Genomic DNA, 12,288 nt, shown 5'->3' with positions numbered 1-12,288 from the left:
TATGTGTTCGGCGACTCAGGGCCTCCTCACAAGGGGATAATAAAGTCTAACTGATATGAGACTCGATATATTCAGAAGATCGACACGTATATTTCTATAGAGTTCCTCACACAAGGATATTGGCGTCGAAATATCCCACTCAACGGAGTCACTTGGCGACTTGCATGCTAGTCGAACGCCAAAATTTGTTGCGCAATCGTATATATATCCTTCATATTCACGTCGGTCGAGATAGTACGAGAGGTGCCCGCCAGTGAATTTTGTGACAAGATGGAAACAGTTATTATTATATGGGGTCATTCAAGTATTACGTCAGCAGCGAGGGGGGAGGCGGTTTCGGATTTGCTGGCTTTTGATGACAAGGGGGGAGGGGGGTTTGAAGGTTGCTTACGTCATCAACCACCCCTTTTGGAAGATATGAAATATTCTAAGCTGCTGGCGGGGGGGGGGCAGTGTTTTGCTGACTTTTGCTGACAAGGGTGGGGGGGGAGAGGAATCAGAAATGGCTGAAAATCTGCTTACGTAATACTTGAATGGCCCCTATGTAACTTTTACTTTCTACAGAAATGTTCTCTAATGCAATCCTAACCCCAAATCCCTCTCGAATGGAATGTGCGTAATATAATAAATATTGGTCATACACGTGCGTGGGAGAGTATATGGGAAAACCCCATACCCCTCCACGATAAACACAGTTATATTTTTGCTCTTGGTATGGTATCAGCATAGTCAGCTCTTAAAAGGAAATAAACCTCCTTCATGTTATGAAACTAAAGCAAAAACCTCTCTTTTTGGCGAACAGAACACAAGCGGGACACAAAAATTCGACGATAAAAAGAATAACGGTCACCCCTCTTCATAGGCGGAGATTAACTTGGAAGTCTGGGGGGGGGGCAAGGTCATTATTGCTGGGGGGGGGGGCACGATGATGATGATGTCAATTCATCTATACATATATACATTATATCAGTCGACTCCACTTTTGACTCTGGGCGATCAACGCCCCCCTCCCGTATCTCCGCCCATGCCCCTCTTTTTTCAAACCGGTGACAGCCTCTGAGGGGTGTTCGTTAGGGGGGGGGGGGTTATACTGTACAACTCCCTCCCAATATTGGATATTTACAACGTGAATTTCACTTACCTTGATTAAGGATTATTAGCAGTCACACACACACTCATCAGGGCTGACAGGTGACCCAGTTGATTTATTAAATTCCAGATAACTCTCCTTTCAAATTCCGCGTGATGCCAAGGAATCTGATTCAATGTATTGGATAATGCCCATACATAATTTTCGTCTCCATTTGTCTTTTTTGCAGAAATAATAGTGTAGGATGATAATTATTTATAATTATAATAAAATATCTTCATCGCTGCTAGAATCACTAAAAATTTGATTTTTTTATTTCCTATCCCGGTTCATAAGGGGTCATTCAAGTGTTACGTCAGCATCGATGGGGGAGGGGGTTTCGGGTTTTTATTTTAGATGACGGGGGGGGGTTTAAATAACACTTACGTCATCAACCACCCTTAATGAAAATACGATATATTCTTAATGGCATCTTACACTGGGTGTACCAAAAACGAGAAGAACCTTTCGCTAGTTTGTGGGCACCTGAACTAACGTTCTTCCTATTGGTAAGTCCTCTATAGAAACAGTTTAGCGATCTCTAAAAGTTCCGCTGATCCTTCAAGTGTTCTAGAAATGTGTAGAGGGCCCCTTAAAGTGCTGTGAAACTGTAGCGCGCGTCGCCCAAATGATCTGTGACTATATCGTTGATCACTTAAATAATCTGGGAATGTCCCGCGGGTAACTTGAGTGATGCAGAACTGCACTGTGGGCCAAAACTGTGCCACATTCCACATAAGAGATCTCTAAATGTGCCACAGACAACTTAAGTGTCCTGGAACTGTGCCGTGGGTCATTCAAGTGACGTGTAGATGTGTCGCGGGTCACTAAAGTACTCTGGAATTGCGCCACGAATCACTTAAGCGATCTGTAAATGTAGTTCATTTACCGCTTAGTTCATTTTCACCAAAATTAGGTTTGAGGTGGCGGACCACGTCAGATATCCCCGAGGGCCACATGTTTAGCATTTGCGGCTTACAGGGTGGGTCGCAATGAATTTCTTGAAGACAAAATTTCATGTTCTTAGCCTTCAAATAGCATTGAAGTTAACAGAAATTGATTATAATAACATATAAAGGTAAAAAATATCTTTTTTTGTTTTATCGTCGGGAGGGTGGCATGAGCCCCACTATGCTCCCCCCCCCCCGCCGCGCGCGTACGTATATGCTTTCAATATGCGTTAGGAGAGGGGGGGAGTGCTGACGATAGAAAATTTGCTGATAAGGGGAGAGGGTCCGAGTTTTGCTGACTTTTGCTGGCGGGGGGGTCAAGGTTCGAACCCCACCGGCGCCACAGTGGTGGTCGGCTGAAGTTGGTTTTTTGTGGTTTCCAACTTCAAGGCGCGAATGCGAGCCGAGATCTCCCCGTTAAAAAGTCTCATCACAGAGAGCAACAGGCCTACAACGTAACAAATATTCAATCATTACACTTCACTCACAATTTGAAGTATAGATGGCAGTACTGAAATATCAAGCACAACACTAGCTACACACTCAGACAGTTAGGTGCACTCACTTTGTTCCAGACTCTGCCACGAAGCTGGGCTGGAAGAGATCTCGGCAACGGGATAAGTCCGGTGGCGGAGCCCCTGACGATCATTCATTCATTCATTGGCGGGGGGTCAAAAATGGCTAAAATTCTGCTGACGTAATACTTGAATGGCCCCTAATGTACAGGATGTGAACTAAACACTGCGCCGTTTTTACCCATTTCCCCCGGCTTTCAGTCTTTTCATAGATAAAAGTCGCAGAACACCTGATTTGTTTCGCGACTTGATTTATGAGTGTGGACATGGCCTAAGTCTTTATACTCTGTTGGTTGGTTCGATAAAATTTTATTTAAAATAATTGTTGTTGTATAAATTGTTGTTTTGTTTGTTTTTAGGTTTTCTACTACTCGACGAGCCTGTTTTTGTCAGCCGGGATGTCGGATACGTTTGCCGCTCACGCGACCATCGGGGTCGGAGCCATCATGGTCATCATGACTCTCGTGTCCATACCACTAATGGACAAGTCGGGACGGAGATCGCTCCATCTCTATGGATTGGGCGGAATGTTCATATGCAGTATCTTCATCACCATATCGTTGCTCGTTAAGGTGAACGATCTCTTTTGCTGCCACTCATTTTTTGATCAGTTTTTCGACAATCTTTTCTTATCTTCCTTGTGTCTCGAATATTAATTGAAAATATTCATCGTGTTTTTGTATCATTGTATAATTTCAGGTCAAAAAACCAATGCATCCTGTATAACCCGATTATCAATACTTTAAATCAATTAATAATTTTTATCATTGGATAAGCATCATACATTATTTTTTTTTTTTTTTTTTTTTTTTTTGTTTCCTTCGTTATAATAATGTGTATTTAAATTTTTTACACTGTTAGTGATTTTTCCCAAAGATTTCACTGTGTCAGATTTCGATAGAGATCACCAAGATGAGCATTTTGTTGTGTAGCATGCGAAGGGTTCTGAATATAGAATCATAGTCTAAACATGACTATGGTAATAATTTATTGCCACATATCAAACGTTCGTCTTGATGATCTCTAGCGAAATCTCGAGAATTCTGGTGCAGGAATAATTATAAAAAAACAATAATAAATCGATTAGGGTGTCCAAAGGGTGGAACTTTTGCGACACCCTGTACATATATTATTACAAAACGTGTTCTGTGACACCTCGTCCTATTTCTTCTTTCCGCAGTTCCTGTACCAATGGGTGTCATACCTTAGCGTAGTGAGCACTTTGTCCTTCGTCGTATTCTTTGCTATTGGGCCAGGTACGTATATATCCACATCTGTTTGCACAGTGAGTATGTATATTGTAAACAACTCTTTCTCGTCATGGGCTTTCCACAGACATCGATGCAGCCGTAACGAAATAATAACCTTTCCGGAGGGCGTGGAGGGTGGTAATATCGACGAAAATCGAGATTGGATCCATATTTGAATCGTAAGACGGTGCTTCAATATCGGAAAAAGGTCGACGACTGTTCCCCCAGGGATTTTTCTTAGTTTTGCGCATGTATATGTTGCTGCCAAAGCCTGAAGTTGGCCACTTTGTCGGTCAATGTCCAAAATTCGGGCTTTCGCTAGCCCCTATATATCCCTGCACATAGATCGCTATGATTATAATTGGCCATAGCTAACACCATATTTATTATGGTTAGAATAAGTTATACAAGACTGGCGTGAAGCCATGTACGACATCTTGACGCAAAAGAATTTATTCTTTAGTAAGTACGAATGCTGGACGGCGAATATAGCCGCGAGTTTCTAGTAAGTATTTGCATGCATTACGTAAATTCTGTAGATTTTTATGAACTCGTCTTTTCAAAGTGTCAAATCTATTTGACAGTAATTTTGAACATCCGTGTAACATAACGATACCGACAAACAAGGTCACAATATGACGCGGAACAAGCTTTTTTTCATGATTTTTCCCCCCTCCCATTAAATATACCACCGTAAGTAGCTTGAAAACTGAAACCATTGTGATATCTTAATCGGGCGATGTTGCAAATAAATATAAAACGGTTTACAAATGGATGCTCACGAAACGACAACCAATCAAAAAAAATCTGGGATAAATAAAAAAAAATTAATTATTCCTTCGACCAAAATTAATTTGACCTTGTCTTCCTAAAATTTTCTCTTTTTTCACTTTATTCAATTTATTCGCCTTCGATTTTTTGATTTTTTTAAATTTCAATGTATTGTTATGAAGAGAAAGAAAAAAAAAATTTTCTTCTTTTTTTTAATCGGAAAAAAGAAAACAAAATCGATTAATTAATGTTGGAATTGAATATATATATATATATTGCAAAGAGATGGATTCGGTTCTTTGATTAATTGTCTCTTTTCTTTTTTTTTTATTCTATTTATTCCATTTGGAATTAGATCGATATTTACATATTATGTAGATTACTTTTCCCCCCGACTCTTTGATCGGTTTCCATGGGAAAAAGAATATGCATGAGAGAGTAATTAAGTAGGGCTAGGATTTTTATGCTCTAAATACTTCTAAAACAGTGATTCTCAACTTGGGCGTTAACGCCCCCTGGGGGCGATGAAATGTTCCGGTGGGGGGGCGGTAAAAGCTACGGGTTATAGATTGAGTTGGGTGACGATGGGAGAAAAAAATTTCTGAAGAGGAGGGCGATGGGACAAAAAAGGTTGGGAAACTATGCTCTATAAAAATGCATTTATGCTGTTATAAAACTGTAAATATGCCCTATAAAACGAAAAAAATATGTCCTTAAAAAATTTTTCATTCCTATCTCAAATAATATTAGTTTTAGCAAAATAATATGAGAAGTGCTTCTGCAGTATAAATTACTTTGAACCATTACTTATTGTATGAACAAAAATTCGTTTTACCAACTAATCTCATCCAGCCAAAATTTCCCTTTTTAGTAAGTTCTTCCCTACAAATTCAGAATTAATATTCTGCCATCTATAAGTGAAAATCCCTAGTCAAGTACGGTATTTAGCTTTAGAAAAGCATTGCACAAAATTAAAATAAATAATTATTTTTGTTTGATAAACACTTCAATTGTACACTTACCAATTTTAGCCAATTTTTCCCACGAGTTACCGACATCGATTCGGATGATTAATCTATTTACAGCCATGCACCAGTGTCCTTGAAGGGCTAGTAATTTTATGTTTCGAAAATTCAATGGCATGAAAATTCAATTCTGATTGGTTGAAAAACGAATTTCATGATTTTTCTTTCCCCCCAATCAGCAATGACGTTTCTAAGTGCATAAAAATCAGAGCCCTAGAAGCTCTCGTCAGAGGCAGGAATCGCAAAAACCAGTCTGAAGCGGGATTGGAATAGCGAGGAAAAAAATTATTTTTTATCGAAAATTATGAAATATGCCTTAAAATTGTGAAAATATGCTCTATCGCGTAAAAATAGCGAAGTATGTGAGAGAAGTCGCTCTCTGGTTAGCGTGTTTCGTCAAATCGCTGCTTTTGAATACGTGTAAAAATAGCTGTTGTGTAAAATAAATCTGTGTTGTGCCCTTGGAATCGCTTTGTGCTTTGCCATCTCGAGTGCTTGTGAGAGACATTATCCGGAACAATATGATGCTATGACTTTCTAGAGTAAGAGAGGAACTAGTGTTGGCTGGTAATTCTAGAATATATCACTTATTGGGGAGGGATGCTTTTGAGATGGCCCTGTATATTGTTTCTGTGATTAGTCCCGTCTAGTAGTGTCTTGATGGGTAGGACATTGAAAGACCATGACCAGACAGACCCCCCCTACCCCCGCTTCACATCTCGGAGAGATATGACGGGTAGGACAGCAGGGGGCCGAGTAAAACACAAAGACGCTGTGTCTGATTTCTGCATAGGCAATTCGGGCATCTGTTGTGGCATCGAAATTTTAAGGGGCCGGGAGTAGGAACAATAAATACTTATTGACCAACCAAATATCTTTGAACATAGACGTGACCCTGTATAATGCCGGCTTTTTCCCTACAAAGTTTGAGGAGAAGTGAGGGAATTGACGAGTTCATTCGCCAGTTTATCATTTCATATTTGGAAGATAGGTGGTAACACTTACTGAATACACACACACCACGCACGTTTTCAGACGCACACGTATAAGTTAAGGGGCTGCAACACAAACACATTCTGAAGCCAGGACCCATAGGCTAGGATCTTTGATGCACCACCACCCCCTCCCCACACAAGGCAGGGACTTTTCCCAGGGAGGTTGGTGATGCCCCCATTAGCGGCGACACACACTTTGAGAATCATTACATTAGGAAAGTTCCAACCCGCCTGCCGCAATTAATGTTGATTGCAATGCATGATTATCATAATTCCCCCAAGAATTAAAGCACCTCTGATTGTTCCCATGTGTAAACACTCCTGAATCTGATAATTCAGCATAATGATAATTTTAAGAAATAATTTTTTTTTTTCTGGCGCAGATTTCGTTGTGATAGTGGTAGCGACAGATTTTTTGAGAGCCAAAATATATGTTTCATCAAATGAAACTTTCTCAGCCACCTCTTTGGGCATTTTGCTTTTGTTGTGACATTGTATTTGTATTTCTTATCTGTTTCAGGATCTATTCCGTGGATGATAACAGCTGAGCTCTTCTCACAAGGGCCAAGGCCAGCCGCCATGAGTATAGCCGTATTCGTTAATTGGTCGGCCAACTTCTTGGTCGGGCTGGTTTTCCCACAAATGCAGGTAAGTCCAATTGGTCTCTCTCTGCTTTTCGAGTGACCATCTCTCTTTGTCACGCGTATTTTGATTAGGGATGGTCTCTGGTTAATCAGATCAATTGTTAATAGCAGTTACAAATTTTAGTTGAGTTAATCGGATCAATCAAAATTCGATTAAAAACATTATTTACTTGATGAAACCAATTAGATGTCTTGAATGATGTTCCTCTCTATAACATTTTGGATAAGTGACCATATTTAAATATTCTTGAATCAATAATTTCATCAATTTTTTTTTTTTTGGGATGGAAAATACAAGTCGACTCTACGAAAACGGGAGGATTTCAGTTCCAAATTAGCTTTGACTAGAGTTTTAAAAGGAAAAGCCCAAATTACATATGTATCGTCATAGAACTGTGACGCATCAGTTTTGGCGTTCGAGAAAGATGTTCCCTCCCAGTTACCATTTAGGAGCGAAACTTCGCCCCCCTCCCCTCAGATATTGCTTATAGTTAATAAAGAAAACAACCACAGTATGAGGATCGAAAGTAGCTTCGAAATCCTTACCTGACCTAAAATAATCAATTTTCTAAAAACAAACTGCAAGATCCGAGTAAAAAATTCCAGGATATTATAAAATATGTTCAGCATATTAAATTGATTCATACGGCAGCAAGAATTTCTTGATCTGTTCACATCTACAAAATAGGTGCTTGAAAGGAATGAAATATATTTTTATAGCATAGATTAATATTATATATATACACTGCTGGCCACCCAAATTGCAACACCAGGAAAGACAAGAGATATCGCAACAATATTTATTTTGTAGATAACATGTTGACCAAGCATCAAATGATTAAATTTATAGACTTCTGTGAAGTGTGGTTCCTGCCAAAATCAGTAGCCAGAGTAGCCGCCATTGTTGGAGATCACCGCTGCCACACGCCTCGGCATTGATTCAAAGAGACTTTGGATGTGTTCTTGGGGTACAGCAGACCAAGCAGCTTCCACGCGTTGCCAAAGTTGATCTGGTGTGGCAGCTGGGGATGTAATCTGGGTCAATCGTTGAGCAACCAGGGTCCACATGTTTTCTATCGGCGAAAGATCCGGAGAGCGAGCTGGCCAGGGAAGCAATTCAATCTGGCGATTGACGAAGAACCTTTGGAGAATGCGTGCCACGTGTGGTCGCGCATTATCCTGTTGAAATATGGCTGTGGGCAAGCCCTGAAGGTAAGGAAGGACAACTGGCTCCAACACCTCGGAGATGTAGCGCTGGCTTTTTAAAGTACCGGCAATGCGTACTAGAGGAGTGCGAGAGTGATATCCAATACCGCCCCATACCATAATACCCGGTGCAGGACCAGTGTGGCGGTGCATAACGCAGCTGTTCAGCATCCTCTCTCCACGGTGTCTCCAGACTCGAATCCGACCATCGTGGTGTTGCAGACAGAAGCGTGACTCATCAGTAAAGACAATTTCATTCCATTGTGCCGTCCACATCCTTCTTTCATCGCACCATTGGCGGCGGAGACGTCTGTGGTTCTGCGTCAAGGGTAGACGAAGCAATGGACGTCTTGCGGACAGACCACTCTGCTGTAAACGGCGTCGAATGGTACGCGCAGACACTGGATGATGCGGTACAGACTGAATGTGCTGTGCTATGGTTCGTGATGTGGCTGAGCGATCCGTCGCTGCCATACGCACAATACGCCTGTCATCACGTGAAGTGGTGCACTGAGGTGGATGCGATCGAACACGTCGGTCCGTCGTACCCTCCTGCATTCAACGATCACATATCCGCATTAGAGTTGTTTGGTTTCGTCCAACACGACTACCGATTTCCCTGAAAGATAATCCACAATCTCGGTAGGCCACTATCCTTCCTCTGTCGAACTCGGATACTTGATCAAAAGATGATCGCTGTTTTCTACGAGGCATAATCGATCGTTTTTTTGAAAAAACCACAAGAAAAACACAATTGCCGTACTTCAAATCGTCGAAATCTCCAAGCCTTAAATAGCGCTTTGAAGTGGCGCCACAGGCGCGCCTGATGTGCGTCTGCGCTGAAATTCTAATCATTTGCATATCTCACCTCCGCTAATGCATGTTGTAAATTTCATATTATTTGCATGTTTCCTTCAGGGTGTTGCATTTACGGTGGCCAGCAGTGTACAAGGGGATTCCGACCTATTCTGCCAAACAAAAGGGGGTGATAGACAAGCCCAAGTGGATCATGAAACACCCCACCAGCTCTGTACTTTTTCGAACAGTTTTCGAGTCATGGTGGTTAATTGATTATGAAAAAAAATTCGTCGAGTCTGAAAAAACCCGAATTTGTGAAGTTTCTGAGAGACCTACACGCAAACTAGGCACACATTTGGAAAGAACAGAAAAATTGCGGTAATGTGAAACCAATTTCATCGAAATATCTGGTTTTAATGGCGAGCTACAAGCGCTGAAAGATTTTCAAAGTTCAAAATCGAATTATCGCCAAAATTTGTCATCGCCAATTCTTCAAACACTCTTCTAACTACAATCGGTCAAATTTGCCAAAAACTTGTTCATTTTACCATCTTTCGAAAGAGCCTAGAATAAATCAAATTTATTATCTAGTTCAGAAGAAATGTAAGTCGTTTGCGGAGATGAAGATTACAAGGAAGAAAATCATCTCCACAAATAACCAGTCTCTCGATGAATCTTGTATTGACAAGTGGAGAGGACATTTCTATATCTAGTCGTTTGTTTGCAATACATCACTAAAATTTGCATTCGTCGAAGTTCGGAATTGTCGGTTACAGAATTTTGGCGACAATTCGATTTTGAACTTTGGAAATCTTTCAGCGATTGTAGCTCGCCATTAGTAACGGATATTTCGATGAAATCACCTTATAGCATTTTTTTCTGCTATTTCCAAATGTGTGCTTAGTTTGCGCGTAGGTCTTTCAGAAACTTCACAAACCCGGGTTTTTTCGGACTTGACGCAATTTTTCCATAACCGATTATCCACCATAACTCGAAAACGGTTTGAGGTAGGACAAGGTTGGTGGAGTGTTTCATGATACATTTGGGCTCGTCCATCATCCCTTTCGTTTGGCAGAACAGGTCGGATTTACCCTGTATATTTACCAATACTACTAATACTGTTATTAATCGTTAGCGTTCAAAAATATTATATTAATTATTAGACAAATATAGGAATTGATAAATCAGTCGATTAATCGATTAACAATGGCAAGTTAACAATTAGCAAGTTAAAATTTTTAATCGATTCCCAGCACTGATTCTGATGTCTAACGTCTTCCTTTGTCTTGTGTCATCCAACAGCGAGTTTTCGAGAACTACTCGTTCCTGCCGTTCACGGTACTGCTTGCCATCTTCTGGACGTTCACGTACAAGAAGGTGCCCGAGACTAAGAACAAGACGTTCGAGGAGATAGCCGCGTTGTTCCGCCGCCACGAAGAGGAGGTGATCAACGTTAACGGAATGACGTCGGCGACGCCCGTCATGCACGTGCCCAACCACAACAACCAGAGGAAGCCGCCTCAGCCACCGCCTCCACAAATGCAGGCCCCGCTCAGGCAGACGGTCCCGGGGCTCGTGGCCGCCGAGGAGAAAAATCTCGAAACATGTAAGACCAAGCTCTAGAAAGAAAAAAAAAGCATGGCATACACACGTGACACACACGCCACCACTATACAATTTTCATGGCAAAGAGTTTTGAACGAAATGTATTCGGAGATAAGATCGTACCATGTTTAAATGAATCTCGACTATTTTATTGGAATCAATCAAGATTTATCTCATGGGCACACACAAAAGAAGCCAAAAAATTATAACCTTTCTCTCCAAAATGTATGAACAATATTTAAGTGCATACACAGGGGCCTTGTGGAAAATCTATACTTTCCTTTAACATAACATATGCAGCTGCACAGGGTGGAAAATTTTCAGAAGCGGTGAATTTTCGCTTTAGGAAAAGGGTCAGCTTAAGTTAGGCATCTATAATATTTCACCGAAGAGATGGAGTGAAGAGTCCCTAAGTATACTGGGTGATTGTAATTAAATTTCCCGTAGTCTGTGTAGTTTTTCTCAAAAACTACTGATCCGAATACAGCCGAATTTTCAGTATATCTCAAGGAGAACATGGGAGAAAGATTTATGCAATAAAAAAAAAAAAGTTCATTTTTGACCATCAGGTGAAAAAGTGGCGCTCTTTTATTGCATTGTTCTTTTCTCCCCATGGTCCATATAGCGTATACGTCCACTAAAACGGGAGCTACACAAACTACTCAGACCTATGTATCGCCCGTTGTTGTGGACGTATTCCATTGAAACTTGATATATACGCTATATGGACCATGGAGTGAGAAATGGCAATGCACCTGGTGGTCAAAAATTGGACTATTTTTTATTGTATAAATCTCTCTTCCCATGGTCTCATATATATCATGAAAATTTGGCTGTATTCGGATGTGAATACTACTCAGAGTACGGGAACTTCAATTATAATCACCCAGTACGCAAAAAAGTTTTCATCAAGGATTACCATTCCGGCACCCTTGAAGATCATATTCTATAAATACCCCGAGGTACCTTCCTCCCGATATCCAGGTTACTTTCATCGCTGTCACACACTCATTGACATCCACTGTCCTCATTTCCATTATCAGTGTAATCCCCCTTTCCTCCAATTCTAAAAAATCTTACACACAAACGCTGGCCGATCTGCAGGGCGTCTCGGAACAGACACAGCGCACCAAGCAGTGCCGTCTTAACACATGGGCCTCAAGAAAAGGGAGGGCCCTCACAAAAATGGGAACCGGTTCAAATTTTCGAGAATTCGCCAGTTAGGGCCTCAGTTAAATCACTTGGCCCTGGGACCCATGAGGCTCTTAAGACGGCCCTGACACCACGGGATCATTTCATTACATCATAGCGTTCTGAATACGCATTGCCTTTACTTCAGG

The 12,288-nt window shown here is 41.0% G+C and overlaps 1 protein-coding gene across 6 annotated transcripts in view; it reads left to right on the top strand.

Moving 5' to 3' along the window:
• The window catches only part of Glut1 (Glucose transporter 1), a 220,070-nt gene that overhangs the window by 192,935 nt on the left and 14,847 nt on the right, over positions 1-12,288 (top strand). For all 6 annotated transcript variants that reach the window (XM_089251418.1, XM_089251415.1, XM_089251414.1 and 3 more), the window contains 4 exons: positions 3,014-3,226; positions 3,835-3,910; positions 7,216-7,343; positions 10,646-10,949. In XM_089251418.1, coding sequence (XP_089107544.1) covers positions 3,014-3,226; positions 3,835-3,910; positions 7,216-7,343; positions 10,646-10,949 — 721 coding nt within the window. The remainder of the gene's footprint in view (positions 1-3,013; positions 3,227-3,834; positions 3,911-7,215; positions 7,344-10,645; positions 10,950-12,288) is intronic.

This window comes from Pholcus phalangioides, unplaced genomic scaffold (assembly GCF_987345545.1).
Source record: "Pholcus phalangioides strain wild (caught in Gottingen) unplaced genomic scaffold, Ppha-v1.0 ptg000024l_1, whole genome shotgun sequence".
Lineage (NCBI taxonomy): Eukaryota > Metazoa > Arthropoda > Arachnida > Araneae > Pholcidae > Pholcus > Pholcus phalangioides.
This window is presented reverse-complemented; position numbering and strand designations above follow the sequence as displayed.